Below are 16,003 nucleotides of genomic sequence, written 5' to 3' on the forward strand. Positions count from 1 at the left end.
GCGGTGTTCCCATGCATCTGCTGCCCTTGTCCTTCTAGGAGGTAGTGGTCGTGGGTTTGGACAGTGCTGTCTAAGGAGCCTTGGTGAATTCCTGCAGTGCATCTTGTAGATGGTACACACTGCTGCTACTGTGCATCGGTGGTGGAGGGAGTGAATGTTTGTGGATGTGGTGCCAATCAAGCGGGCTACTTTGTCCTGGATGGTGTCAAGCTTCTTCAGTGTTGTGGGAGCTGCACTCATCCAGGCAAGTGGGGAGTATTCCATCACACTTCTGACTTGTGCCTTGTAGATGGTGGACAGGCTTTGGGGAGTCAGGAGGCAATTTATTCGTCACACAATTCCTAGCCTCTGACCTGCTCTTGTAGACACAGTAATTATATAGCTAGTACAGTTCAGTTTCTGGTTAATGGTAACCCCTCAGGATGTTGATAGTGGGAGATTCAGTGATGGTAATGTCATTGAACATCAAGGGGCAATGGTTGGATTCTCTCTTGCTGGAGATTGTCATTGCTTGTCACTTGTGTGGCGCGAATGTTACTTGCCACGAGCCAGCCCAAGCCTGGATATTGTCTAGGTCTTGCAGCATTTGGATATGAACTGCTTCAGTATCTGAGGAGTGGCGAATGGTGCTGAACATTGTGCAATCATCAGCAAACATCCCCATTTCTGACCTTATAATGGAAGGAAGGTCATTGATGAAGCAGCTGAAGGTGGTTGGGCCTAGGCCACTAACCTGAGGAACTCACATGAAGTTTCACACATGAAATTCTGATTTAGCTGTAACCCTCTCCCCGTCCCAAACAGATCTTGATCAGTGTTATTCAGATTAAGTTGGACTTGGAGGACCATCTGAATATCTATTATGCCCCCATTCTGGGTTGAGAAGCAAAGCACAGGTAAAGGATGGTAAGGGAGTGGAGTATATCATTGATATTAAGGTACACAATGGAAAAAAAAGGGTAGTGGTCCTCAAAAATGAGAGCTTTTTAATAATGCTAAGGACATGGCAAATAATGATGGCAGCAGCTTTGAAAGTTTTCCCACATCCATATATCTGAATTTTAATCAGAGAGCTGGATATTGTCCGGGTTTTGCTGCATTTGGACGTGGACTGCATGGATTAAGAATTGGTTAGTAGACAGAAAACAGAGTAGGAATGAGTGGATCTGTCTCAGAGTGGTAGGTGGTGACTAGTGGGGTACCACAGGGATCAGTGCTTGGGCCCCAGCTATTCACGATATATATCAATGATTTGGATGAGGGAACCAAATGAATAATTTTATCCCCAATCTCACATGCTTTAATTTTACACACTAACCTCTTATGTGAGACTTTATCAAAAGCTTCCTGAATATCCAAATAAATCACATCCACTAGTTCTCACTTATCAATTCTGCTAGTTATGTCCTTAAAAAACTCCAGTAGGTTTGCCAAATATGATTTCCCTTTCATAAATCCATATTGAGTTTGACTAATCCTGTTGAGATTTTTTGTGTCCTATTAACATATGCGTTATAATGGACTAGCATTTTCCCTATACTACTGATGTTGGGCTAATCAGTCTGTAATTTTGTATTTTCTCCCTCCCTCCTTTTATAAATAGTGGGGTTACATTTTCCACCCTCCAATCTGCAAGGACTGTTTAGGAAGATGACAACCAGTGCATCCATTGTTTCCATAGCCACCTCCTTTAGTACCCTGGGGAGTAGATTATCAGGTCTTGGGGATTTATCTTGTTTTGGACTGTAAGGGACCTGCATTTTCTTCACTTATCTTTTGCTTTTTACATACTTTATAGAAGCTTTTACAGTCCACTTTTATGTTCCTTGCAAGTTTACTCTCACACTCTATTTTTCCGCTCAAACAATCCCTTGGTCCTCCTTTATTGAATTCTAAACTTCTCCTCATCCTCAGGATTGCTATTTTTTCTAGCAACTTTATATGACTCTCTTTGGATCTAATACTATCCTTAATTTCTTTTGTTAGCCATGGCTAGGTCACTTTTCCTGTTGCATTTTTGTGTCAGAGAGGAATGTATAACTGTTGCAATGCATACATTCGTTCCTTAAATATTAACTATTGCCTATCCACCATCAAGCCTTTTAATGAAGTTCTCCAATCATTCTTAGCCAACTCACGCCTCACACCTTTGTTGTTTTATTTGTTTAGATTTAAGACCCTAGTTTCAGATCGAATTACTTCACTTTCCATCTTAATGAAGAATTCTATCATGGTATTGTCACTGTTTCCTAAAGGATCCTGCTCAACAAGATTATTAATTAACCCCTTCTCATTGCACAATACCAAATCTAGGATAGCCTGTTCCTCGGCATGCTGGTCTAAAAAACTCCCTCATACACACTCCAGGAATTCATCCACCACAGTGCTATTGCTAATTTTGGTTTGCCCAGTCCATATGTAGATTAAAGTCACCCATGATTACTGTCGCACTCTTGTTACATGCATTTCTAATTTCCTGTTTCATGCCTTCCCCAACCTTATCACAACTGTTTGAGGCCTTTAGACAACTCCCACTAATGCTTTCTGCCCCTTGTTGCTTCTTAGCTCCACCCAGACTGATTCCACATCAAGGTTTTCTAAGTCAATATCCTCTCTCGCTATCGCACTGATTTTATCCTTAATTAACAATGCCACCCCACCTCCTTTTCCTTTTTGCCTATCCTTCCTAAATATCGAGTACCCTTGGATATTCACTTCCCAGCCTTGATCACCCTGCAGTGATGTCTCCATAATTGCAATGATATCGTACCTGTTTACATCTATTTGCGCTGTTAATTTGTCTACCTTATTGCGAATGCTCCATGCATTCAGATACAGTGCATTTAGACTTGTCTTAACATTTTTACACATTATTTCTGTACGATGGCCCTATTTTCTGCTAGCCCTGGTTTTCTCTGCCTTCCACTTCTGCTTTCTACTTTTCTGTCTTTCATCCCTATCTTTGTTTCCCTTGCTTTTGTCTCCCCACTCGGGTTTCCACGCCCCTGCCAGTCTAGTTTAAACCCTCCCCCACAATACTAATGAATATCCCTGCGAGGATATTGGTCCCGGTCCTTGCTACCACTGGCTGTTCACCCTCCCTCTTCAGAATGTCCTGCAGCCACTCCATGACATCCTTGACCCTGGCACCAGGGAGGCAACATAAAATCTTGGTATCACGTCTGCAGCTTCAGAATTGTCTCTGCCTCCCTTACAACTGGATCCCCTATCTCTATTGCTGTCCCACTCTTTTCCCTCCCCCTCTGTGCAGCTGAGCCACTTGTGGTGCCACGGATTTGGCTTTTGCTGCATTCCCCTGGGAAACCATCTGCCCCAGCAGTATTAAAAACAGGTGTTAGAGGTGGAGATTGGCCCAGGGAACTCCTGCACTACCTGCCTAGTGCTTATACTCTGCTTGGCGCTCACCCATTCCCTCTCTGCCTGTGTACCCTTTACACACTATACGAGCACCTCACTGTGCATGCCATCCACAAATACCTCATCCTTGCAGATGCTCCATAGTGACTCCAGTTGCAGCTCCATCCGAAATGCGGACTTTGAATAGCTGCAGCTGGAGACATTTCTTGCGCACATAGTCGCACTCGATAGTGGAAGTGTCCCTGACTTCCCACATTGCACAGGACGAGCATTCCACTTTGCCAAGCTGCCCTGCCATGACTTACCCTTGAATTACTCCATTTACCAAGGCCATTGCTCTTCTGACTGAAGGTAGAAAATGAAAGGATCCCTCCTTCTCTTTTCACCAAACTCCCCCTCTCACCAAACTCCAACTGAAGCACTCTAATGCAGCCCAAAGCAGCACTCCAGTAGTTTTTGCAAATTATCTGTCATCATTGAAAGAAACCATGCTCCTTTGTATTAATATGAAATGACATTTTGCTATTTTTAAATTTGCAATCTACTTAGCAATTCTAGTTATGGTGTTAATTGGTTAATTGTGTCTGTGTGTGTGGTGGGGGGAGGTTAAGAGAAGAGTGTTAATTCAGGTCAGAAGAAATTCTTTTCTCTTTAATCGCACTTGATGCTAATCTAATAGATTAAGAAATCTCAATCCAAATACACAAATGAGTGCCCACAACACAAAATGGTGCTCATGTAGCTAAGATTCATTGTAAATTCAGGAGAGAAGAAATTTAGGCAGATGAGTAGAAAGCTGAGAAATAGTCAGGGTTACTGCAATATTTGGGAAGTTGTGGACCCTACCAGTGTCTTAGATGACCACATGTGCAGGAAGTGAAACCAACTGCAGAACCTTGAGCTCCGGGTTTCAGAGCTTGAACGGTGGCTGGAGTCATTGTGGCGCATCTGTGAAGCTGAGAGCTACATGGATACGATGTTCAGAGAGGTGGTCGCACCACAGCTTAGGAACTAGAGGCAGAAAGGGAATGGGTGGCTGCTAGCCAATCCAAGAAAACTAGGCAGGTGGTACAGGAGTCCCCTGGGCTCCTACTCACAAATCCATTTCCATTTCGCATACCAGTTGGTTCCTCAGGGTAGTACAGTCAGATTCATGTTTGTGGCACCACAGGCAGCTCTGCTGTCCAGAGGGGAGGAAGAGCAGTAGAGATAGTGGATTTGTTAGATGAACAAACAGGCTTTTCAGTGATCATAGATGTGACATCAGGATGGTATGTTGCCTCCCTGATGCCAGGGCCAAGGATGTCACACAGCGGCTACAAGATATTCTTCTGGGGGAGGGTCATCAGCCAGAGGCCGTGGTCCATGTTGGTACAAATGACTTAGGTAGGAAAGGGGTATAAGGTCCTGAAAGCAGATTTCAGTGAGCCAGGAAGGAGATTGAAAAGCAGGACCTCTGAAGCAGTAATCTCAGGATTACTCCAAGTCCTACAAGTGAATATAGAAATAAGAAAATAGAGCGATTGAACACTTTGCTGGAAAGCTAGTGTAGGAGGGAGGGCATCAGATTTTTGAGACATTGGGACCTGTTCAGGGGAAGGTGGAACTTGCACAAGCCAGATGGCAGATGGTCTAAACCTAAACAGGACTGGAGGACTGGAATGAATATCCTCGCAGGCAGATTTGCTGGTGCTGTTTTTGGGTGAGGTGGGGGTGTGGTTGGGGGCAGCTTAAACTAGAGTGGCAGAGGGCTGGAAACCTGAGGGGTAAATTCAGAACAGGGAATAGGAGATGGAGAAATAGTGAGTGACTCTGAAAAACAGAGGCAGCACAAGTTAAAAAGTGTACAGCACCGAAATTTGGCAGTGTTAAAAAGTGTATATGTCAATGCAAGGAGTATAGCAAATAAAGCCAAATGAGCTGAGGGCACAGAAAGACACAGCAGCATGATATCATTGCTATAATGGAAACTTGGCATAAAGAGGGGCAAAAATTGCAGTTCAACATCCCTGGATGAGTTTTCATGCAGGATAGAGAGGGGGATAAAAAAGGGGAGGTGTCGTATTATTGATTAAAAAAACAATTACAACTATGGGTACAGTGTAGACATATCTCCACAAAGAAAAAGGGCAGTACTGCCAAAATTAGACCCCACTGGTTATCCAGAATACTACTGGGTGAGATAAAACAGAAAAAAAAGAGGGCTTGAGAGCACAAAAATCTTACTAATGTAGAAAGCCTATAGTATAGAAAATACAGGGGAGAAGTAAAAAAGGAAATTAGGAAAGCAAAGAGATGCGAAAAAATATTGGCAGGTAAGATCAAAGAGAACCCAAAGATGCTTTACCAGTACATTAAGAGCAAAAGAATAACTAAGGAAAGGGTAGCCTATCAGATGTGCATGGTAACTTGTGCATTGATGCTGAAGATGTGACAAGGGTTCTCAATGAGTGTTTTGTCTCTGTCTTCACAAAGGAGAGGGATGATGCAGACATTCTAGTTAAAGACAAAGAGTGCGAAATATTAAGTACACTAAGACCATAGACCATAAGACATTAGGCCATTCGGCCCATCGAGTCTGCTCCGCCATTCAATTATGGCTGATAAGTTTCTCAACTCCATTCTCCCGCCTTCTCCCCATAACCTTAGATCCCCTTAATCCCCAATAAGCTTAATGAGAGAGCAGTACTGGAGGGACTGGTATCCTTGAAGGTGGATAAATCACGAGGACCAGATGGATTGTATCCCAAGTTGTTAAAGAAAGCCAGGGAGGAAATAGCGGACACTCGGTGGATCGTTTTCCAATCCTCACAAGATACAGGCAAGGTACTAGAGGATTGGAGGTCTGTGAATGTTGTACCAATATTTAAAAAGGGTGCAAGGAATAGGCCAGAAAATTTTAGGTCACTCTGACTTCAGTGGTGGGCAAATTATTTGAAACAGTTCTGAGACACAGCATAAACTGTCATTTAGAAAGACACAGATTGGTCAGTATGGTTTTGTTAGGGGAAGATCATGTCTTACTAACTTAGAACTTTTTGAGTAAGTGACAAGGAAGATTAATGAGGATAATGCAGTGGATGTTTTCTACTGGATTTTAGTAAGGCATTTGACAAGATCCCACAATGCAGACAGGTCAGAAAAGTGAGATTCCATGGGATACAGGGGAAGGTGGCGAGTTGGATCCAAAATTGGCTGTGACAGGAAAGAGTAATAGTCGATGGATGTTTTTGGGAATGGAAAGTGGCTTCCAGTGACATTTCACAGAGCTGAGTGTTGGGGCCCTTGCTGTTTGTCATATATATGTAATGGTTTGGACTAAAATGTTGGGTGCAGGGATGATTGGGGAATTTGCACGACACAAAATGTGGCCATGTAGTTGATAGGTGAAGAGGATAACTGTTGTCTTCAGAATTATATTAATGGTTTGGTTGAATGGGTGGAAAAGTGGCAAATGGAATTCAATCCACATAAGTGTGAGGTAATGCATTTGGAGAGGGCAAAGCAAGGGAATACTCAATAACTGGGAAGATATTGAGAGGAGTTGAGGAAGTGAGACACCTTGGAGTGCATGTTCACAGGTCCCTGAAGGTGGCACAACATGTGGATAAGGTGGAAAATAAAACATATGGAATGCTTTCCTTTATTGGACAAGGTATTGAATACAAAAGCAGGGATGTAATGCTGGAACTGTGTAAAACGCTTGTTAGGCCATGGCTGGAATTTTGTGTACAATTCTGGTTGCCACATTACAGGAAGGACATAATTGTTCTGGAGAGTGTGCAGAGGAGATTTACCAGAATGTTGACAGGGCTTGAAAATTGCAGCTATGAAGAAAGATTGGATAGGCTAGGGTTGTTTTCCTTAGAACAGAGGAGGAAGAGCACTGACCTGAGATGTTCAAAATTATGGAGAGGCCTAGATAGGGTAGACAGGAAAGATCCGTTTCCCCTAGCTGAGAGGTCAATTACCAGGGGGCATAGATTTAAGGTGTTTGATAGAAGGATTAGAGGGGACACAAGGAAAATCTTTTTCACCCAGAGCGTGGTGGGCATCTGGAATTCACTGCCTAAATTGTTGGTTGCGGCTGAAACACAACTAGTTTAAAAGGGACCTGGAGCTGCACCTGAAGTGTTGTCAGCTGCAGGCTACGGACCAGGTGCTGGAAAATGGGATTAAAAACGAGCAGCTAGCTTCTTTTACCTCTTTTTATCGCCAGCGCAGACACAATTGGCAACCTAACTCTTCTATGGCTCTTACTGGCTCTAATGGCCTTTTCCTGTTAACAACCTATCAATGGTACAAAATCTTTTAAAGCAGGAGAGCTCTGACGAAAGTAAAACAAAGAACAATTCCCACCATCGGAGGTGAAGGATACATGCAGGTATAAAATAGAATCAGCTCATGTAACGTTACATTCAATTTATTTTTGAAAAAAAGTATAAATTACAAATGACCTTTTATTCAGCAAGTGAACAAAGATGGATACAATAAAATTAATGAGCTTTTTTTCCCGACCAATGGCATAAACATTGTATTCAAGTACTTGCAGCAGCAGTGAATTGTAAACAGCTTAATCTAACAATATTTGAGGTTTATTTTAGCCAAAATTACATTGCAATTTAAAACTCAGAAAACTCAGTTAAAACCATCTATCCCATTTTCACCAAGTCACATTGCATAAATAACGTTTATTAGACACAACAGCAAAAGGATATATATATATATATATATATATATATTATGTACAATATATACACACACACACACACACTAAAATACAATTAAGCTCAATAACCAGATTGCTGAGAGAGGTCCTGAGAAGCACCAATCCGATACATGCATGTTAGCACATTTCCCCTGAAGCAGAGAGAAATGCATTTGCAGATTTTTAGAAAGGTAATGTTTATAAGTTAATATTTTTTAATACACACAAACAGGTAATAAAGAGGCTATGGCTTCAAATTCAAATGCAGTACCTAACAGTTTCAAAAATGGATATACAGTACACCATGAAGTGAAAACATGTCAGTTTTGTATCTTTCACAAATCCTTTAACATTATATGAACTTCACAAGATGCAAGTGATGCATTTGTGTCTGTTCTTCACCTGTCCTGTCCCAATCCCATTTTATTTTTACTTCTAACAGCCATATCATTAGACTAGAGGTTATCCTAGACTGGTGATAAAAATGCAGGAACCACTTGAATTTATAAACATTTTTCTTATACTCAAGAAAATCAAGTAGTAGCAAGCACTATACTTTTAGTCAAATTAGTAGTGCTGAAAGACTGTGCCTAAATACTTTGGATTCATACTGCAGGGTTTGATGTCACCATTGAGCATGAACGGAAGTCAACTTTAATCCCCCAAAAAGGTGCAGTGGTCCTGATATAAAAGTAGTAATCTGAATTTTGTATTTAGATATTCTTGGGTCTGTAGAACATATCAGGTTCATGATCTGCAAAACAAGATTGTTTCAGTTCTAGATTTATATGCAGCATCCTATTACATCGCAATATAAAATGACCAATGCATCTCAACATGCAAGGGGATTAATCCAAGGGCTGAATTTAATATCTAAACTTGGGCAAGTGGAACAACATAGCTTAAGGCGCTGGAACTGATCAATTCCATAATATTGCCAAGGATATTTCTGGTCCTATTCTCAAATACTTAACCAAAAAAGCATTTTTGGGTGAGGATGGGGTTAATAGAATTCAAATTAAATTTTGACAATTTATGTATCATAAAAATTAATTGAAATGTACATTGACAATTATAATAACCTTATTAGATGAGAAGGAACTTCTCTGTGACAACTGCAGTGTTCATGTGCCATAACATTTTTAAAATTGTTGCAGCTTCAACCTTTGACCAATTTATAGAAGCTCTACACAATAAAACTTTGATACTCATGAATTCACTGATGGATAGACCTATGTACACACACAGATCTCATTGTTTAGATTACTGTTTATCTTGAAGAATTGATTTTTTCCAAAGTTATTTGTCATTCACTAAACATAGTAAAACAATATTTAGTGGTTACACTGACCCATGTTTCTGTAAACAGAATAAAAAGATGTTATAAATTATATAGAAACTTAAATAGAAATATGAGTTCATTTCAATAGTTTAGTTAAAACAGTTAAATAACTTGTATTTTATGCTGTGAACTAACCACAAGGTAGCTGTAATTTTATAATAAGACTAGTATACCAAACCAACAGAATTGCAATCTTCCTTTTCCATGGTTGAGCCTTGAACTAACTTTCTTTTCCCTTAATAACAGCTTCCATTTATATAGTGTCTTTAACATAAAAACATTTAAGCTCTTCACAGATGTAGGGGAAACAAATGCTAAGCCAGGAAAGGTTAATTAAGGGACCGGAAGCTTGGTCAGAAAGGTGAATGTTGATAGGTTAAGGGTTTTAAGAAGGGAGTTCCAGAGAGTCAGAACCAGGTTTTTAACACTAGGCCTTTTATTTTAGTTAAAAACAAAATAAACAAAGAATGGTATATTGGCTTCCTGCCATCTTATGTTTTGCTATTGAAGGAGCATTTACCCATTTAATTATCATATTGTTTAAATATTGGAACCTGTAGCACCTGAATTAATCAAATCACACCTCCCCCCACACAGAAAAAATAGAAAATCTCTGTTTAAAAATAATTGCTCAGTTTCGGGCATTCTAATACAGCAGTCATCTATACCTGAATCTGAATACACCTGAAGCAGCAATTAACCGTCTTAAACAACAAGTTTGATTAATTACTCTGAAACCTGTATCAAGTATCTTGCTTAAGCAACGGTAAAATTTAATGTCTAAAAGTACCGGGCAGCAAGGATTACCCTGAAGGCATATAATTACATTATTAATACACAAAAATCAAAGCTCTCGTATTTCAGGACAGTGAAATCAATAGATGACAAATATTACCAGTCCACAACAAACACTTGTTCAACTATACAACTAACATGTACTTACTGTACTTTAAACACAGGCTTGTTGGGGAGGTTTATAAAAAATTAGGATCAGCATTTGGCATATAGTGTGCACAAACTACAATTGAAATATATGTTAATCCATTGCCAAATACACTGATTTGTCTGGTGGATTCAAGTCCCATTTTCTGTTTGTTCATGAGTTAATTTGAAATTCTTTCAACAAACTAGACAAGTCATTTAAAATAATTTAAATTAATTTTCAAGTATACCTCAAAGATCTGATAAATATGAAATTGCAATTTTTAAACTGAAGTTAATTTACAATATTGTAAATGGAGTAAACCTATGTAAAGCCTCCACTGTTCTGACTTTAAAACTTTAAATTGTTGCAACTAACAGATAAGGTCAAAAGTGAAGCAAGTGTAAAGCCATAACTTGGGTCAGAATATATAGGGAAGAAGTTTAATCTTTGTGGGCAATTTTGTAATTAATCACTCAATTTTGTCACTCTTGCACCAATCTCCATTCCCAGCAGCTAAATTAACAAAACTCTATCACTGCAAAGATGTCACATGATACAACATTGCAAAACACTCTTGTCCCGGGCTTAAACTACTCACTGCTCAACTTCAGTTTTGGGAAAATAAAAATTCTTCTATAATATCATAAGGAAGCCCCCACAAGTGTTACTAACTAGGAAATTACCTAAGGTGACACAGGGCAATTCTTTAGCCTACTGTTAAGCATGATGTCTTGCTCTACACTATTAACTATACATTATCTTGCATGCTCTTGCTATCAGTATGAAAGTAAGACTGTTAATTAATGTTAATTGGAGTTAATATTAATATTGGAGTTAATGTTAATATTAAGTTAATAAACTTATTCAAGTTTATTTTCAAATATTACACAGCCAGATTAACATAACATGTGATTATTCCAATAGGACCTTTTTTTCAAAAAAGAAACCAGTTCTTTATAACTTTTTCCCTATGTAAAATATGCATTATGATCATGTTCACATTGGATGTAAAAGGATAGAGTCATTTATCATCTAAGTTAATATTTATGGTTTCTAGTCATGATTGTTATATTTTTGTTCTCCATTAAACTTTAACAATTTATATTGTAGATGTACATTACATCAATAGGTAGAATAAACTCAGCATTCATACATTGACTCAATACAGCAAATACAGGAATTGCGTGGGCTGAGCTGCATTAGTTGGAAAATAAACTGAACATATTCATAGGAGAGAATACGTATTCCAACTGAACCCGAGGGTTTTTATATTTCCACATAGTACAAGAAAGAAATCTCTAACAAGCAATTAAAAATTTTAAAACTGGAATTTAGTTATTAGTTGCTTTACTGGCAGCATATATACGTATGTATACAGTACTCAATATACTAGTGTCAAAAATTCACTATTATGCAATAATAACCCAAATTTAATGTGATCTCTGTATAATTAAGTACTGAGCAACTTTGCCAACTATCCCTGTTACAATGTGGATGTGACCTGTATAAAAGTAATCCCTGCTCGTCATCTTTCAAGTACAGATCATTAAAAAGCACAGATATTTTCCTTTTACTCTAAGCTTATTTACAATTTTGAATCATTTATTAATGAAAAAGGCACTATGTTCCAATATTGATGCTGTTAAGGGTTTTGGGGCATCATGTAGATGTTAACATTGGAGGAGGCCAAACTAGTTTAGATCAATATTAAGCTAATATGTAGCTTTGCTAATAAATTAATATTTCATATATTTGTCCTTCATGTTGAATAACATTTAATAAAATGGAATAATATTGTACACAATTGATTAATCCCAAGTAGCTGCATGACAAAAATTAAATTACTTAAATAATGTTATTCCAAATTTGTATGTAAAACAAACACCACTCCCACCCCTCACCAAAATCTGACTTTGTATTAAGCCTTGGTGCCACAAAATGATTGATGGCGCTCTTAAAATTTGATTTCTACATCTACAAGTTCAGACTGCCACTTGGAGGCTCTGAGCAGTACTACAGCTGTTTACAAAATGCACAGTAAAGGAGTCTCATGCACATTTAAGCTACCAGCAGAAATGTTAACAATTCAATAATTTACTGACTCATGAAGGCTCATCAATTAAAACCATTGCTAAGTGTGAGAAGATTGGCAAAAACATTCGTTATTTGGTTGATGGAGCATGGAGTTATACCATGTAAAGTGAGGGATAGATAATTTTACCTTTAAGGAAAAAGTGAGATCAGGGCAGAATGATTAGTTTGGATTGATCAGCAAAGACACAATGGCTCTTCCTTTTCTGTTATAAACTTCTATGGCCTAATATGAAGTACTTCAAAGAAATATGTTTTTAGGCAATAAACATGTTACTGCAAAGGGTGAACTGGCACAAAAACGTAACCTGGCTTTTCATCTCTAGCCTACAATCTGGTAGCTTTTCATTTCTAGTCTTCAATCTGCTAGCCATGTAAAATAGGTTTCAACCAACTCAATCCAGTTCCTTTTGGATAAGTATCTATAATGAAAAACTGCTTTTAATTTGATACTAACTTAGTGACATGAGAAATAAAGTAATACACTGTTCTTCTGAGATGCAGCCCAATACGTGCTCAATTTGGGGATAAGGCACATTATTGCATCTGAGTAAAGAGAGTATTACTCTGTATGTAAGGATATTATATTTGAATCAAGAGTGTTTGATATAAAAGGGCCTGAAATATGAGTTATCCATTTCAGAGCATGATCTGCATTCATTTTGCTGAGTTAATAAATCATAACCTTATTTGGCACATTGATGCATTTCCATTGCAATTTATGTAACATGGTTACATTTTCCTTAGTTAGCAATACAAATTAATAGTACCGGATGAAAAACTGAAAAAATATCTTTCAGACCTTGTAATAAGAAATTGTTACAATAACAGCTAACTGCAGTCTTCCGTATGCTAGCAGTAGCATTAGGACAATTGGCTAAAGGTAACATTTGCCAACTGACCAATCACATCTGATTTGTTATTTGCAGTCAACTCAGCTTAAGTTAATAACACTAAATTCTAAACCAAGTTTCAGAAAATGGCTTAAAATTTGGCAGATAAGGCAAAATTGTAATATCAGAAATAGTTCTGATGAGGTCATCGACCTGAACCATAGATGTCTGATCTGAGTATTTCCAGCATTTTGATTTTATTTCATGTTTAATTTTGCTATATCATTAAAGTTTCACCATGCATAAAAGTAATTTAAAAATCTTTAAAAACAAACCCATAAATATTAAAAAATCTATAAGCATTCAAGTGGAATAATGCTGATATTTCTTTCAGGTTTATGTGTATACTAAGTAAAGAAATCATACTTGTGATCAAAAGAGTTTAGTCCTGCATCAAATAACATTTATATTACTTTGGAGTAAATGTAAATTAAAAGTTAGCTTTTAAAATTGGTGTTAGAAAGCTATAACTTTTGAAAGCATTTCTTTGTCTATGTCTGGGAATGACCAATATATCAAATGGTCCTGATTCATTCACAATTTAAATGAGACACGAGCCATTTTTCCTCACTAATCTTTTAAGGTAGAGTCCAAAACCAGAAATCTTCAGGATGCAGGGAGGATCTTAATTTTGCTAATGAAATTTGGCTTAAGTGAGAATCAGATTATACATAAACTATTAATACATATGCAGCTTGTCAAGTATTCTACGCATAGGAGGCATCATTGTGTATTTGATCTTGATTTATTAAAGGCTTCCAGACTGGGTCATCTACAGACCTGCTTTTTGTCAGGCCTTTGGTTTTATTTTGAAAATTAGTACTTGAGTTTCATGTGGGAAAATAGAAATCTTGTTGCTCATTTACAAACTTCATGCTGAAAACTCATTGAAAAACTGTTTCCATAGAGATGCAGCTTTTAAAAATATTTGTGGACTGATTCTTGATTCTATTTTCATTAATTTAAGTATCCATATCATCAGTCTTTCCTGCTTCCATGCAATCATAATTGGAAATAAACTTTTAATTTTAGCCTGAATGTAATATGTTGACAGTGTAATATCTATTGTGTTTTAAGTAGACAAAAACGTGGTGAGCATTCCATAAGGTGTCAGTTGCATTGTATTGTAGTTAAGCAGATAACTATTAGTCCTGTGATACGCAATCCCATTACACAAATAAGGGGTGCACATTTCAGTTCAGAGGAATTTCGGCCTACTCATGGAAGCTAAGGAGGTTCTGCTAGCTGTCAAAGTAATTAGGAAAATGTTTGAAAAATAGCAATGACTCAAAGAATGGTTTATCTAAAAAGATTACAGTACTCCTGAATTTGTCAACACAAGTCAGGGTTAAGGTAGTTGTTTAAGGATGCACCTGTGATTTCCATGAGCTGATCACAAAACAATTGTTAAAACACAAAAAAGACTTTCCCTTGGAGCAACTGGGCTACTTTAAATCTTAAGAATCCTCAAATGAATATTCACAACAAATTAGTTTATAGGTTTACAGCTCATTTTTCTAGAGTTATTCTGCAATAAAGACTTTCCAAATGTGAGACTTGCGCATGTATTTACCTATACAGAATGAAAACAACTCAAGTTTAAGATATAAGAGAAACCACTGATGATTTACATATTTGTGACCAGAATTCTCAGGCATCTAATACTCCATTGGGTAAAGTAATTTTAATGGCTATCAAATTTGGAAGTGTATCTTCTATTAAAAGATGAATCTTTCGTTAAATACAATAACTAGGATGAGAGAAGTCTAATGCCATTTCTACCATGTAAACAGGAATTCAAGAATGAGGGCCAATTTTTCAAACAACCAACAATTTGATCAGCTCATCGTTTAATCATCCTAGAGTAAAAAAATGCTTTAATATTCCATTTCATTTCTAGAGATTAATTATCCCAGTAGATTCTAGGAATGTGAGGTAGATAACAGTTTTCTGGCTATCATACCTCCCCAAAGTTGGTGTGTCCAGTCTCTTTCGCATGCTCCCTAGCCTCTACCTGACCCACCAGCCCCTTTTGGCAGATTACACATCGCAATGTGAATCTACTCAGATCAGTAAATTGTCGTTTCCTTCTAGCTTCGTCTGCCAACTCAAGTGCTTGAGTAAGCACAACATCATCAGCGGTGGAGAAGATGGTTTGTGCGGGTGTTTCAGAATCTTCAAACTGTCGTTCTAATGGGTCATAATGGATCCCATCATAGATCAGGAGGACACGTTTCATGTGGCCTATATCCTCCCCAAACCTGTCTACTCGAACAGTTTGTGTGTCCACTACACAGATCTCACACTGGTAAAACTTGGATAGAATAGAGATTTCAATGGCTCCTCCCCACGTGTCATTTTGTCGAATCCAATTGCAGTAATCCCAATTACTTTTTCCTAGTACAGCTTCTGTGTACAAATCAGGGTCACTTGCCACAATGTGTGCTATCAGGTTTCGCATTTCCGGAGCACAGGTTGGCTCACAAACACCACCTTCTACCACGTAGTGGACGCTCGTGAAGAGACATGAATTGTCTGCAGGGACAACATGCCGGATCAGCTGTGGGAAAGTATCGTTATCTGAGCTTTTAGCACCAAATTTTGACATGGTGGCTTTGATCTTCAATGTATCCCTTTCCTCTTCCACAATCAAAGTATCTCCTGCA

General features: G+C 38.1%; 1 protein-coding gene across 9 annotated transcripts in view; it reads right to left on the reverse strand.

Moving 5' to 3' along the window:
* Positions 1-7,785: 7,785 nt before the first annotated feature.
* Positions 7,786-16,003, reverse strand: part of yod1 (YOD1 deubiquitinase) — a 34,489-nt gene continuing 26,271 nt past the window's right edge. For 8 of the 9 annotated variants that reach the window (XM_041194689.1, XM_041194693.1, XM_041194696.1 and 5 more), the window contains 2 exons: positions 15,301-15,998; positions 7,786-8,840 (listed from right to left, as the gene is read on the reverse strand). In XM_041194689.1, coding sequence (XP_041050623.1) covers positions 8,712-8,840; positions 15,301-15,998 — 827 coding nt within the window. In that variant the 3' untranslated portion in view covers positions 7,786-8,711. Of the gene's footprint in view, positions 15,999-16,003 lie in introns of all 9 variants that reach the window. The other variant, XM_041194692.1, reaches the window with a different exon arrangement.

This window comes from Carcharodon carcharias, chromosome 9 (assembly GCF_017639515.1).
Source record: "Carcharodon carcharias isolate sCarCar2 chromosome 9, sCarCar2.pri, whole genome shotgun sequence".
Classification (NCBI taxonomy): Eukaryota; Metazoa; Chordata; class Chondrichthyes; order Lamniformes; family Lamnidae; genus Carcharodon; species Carcharodon carcharias.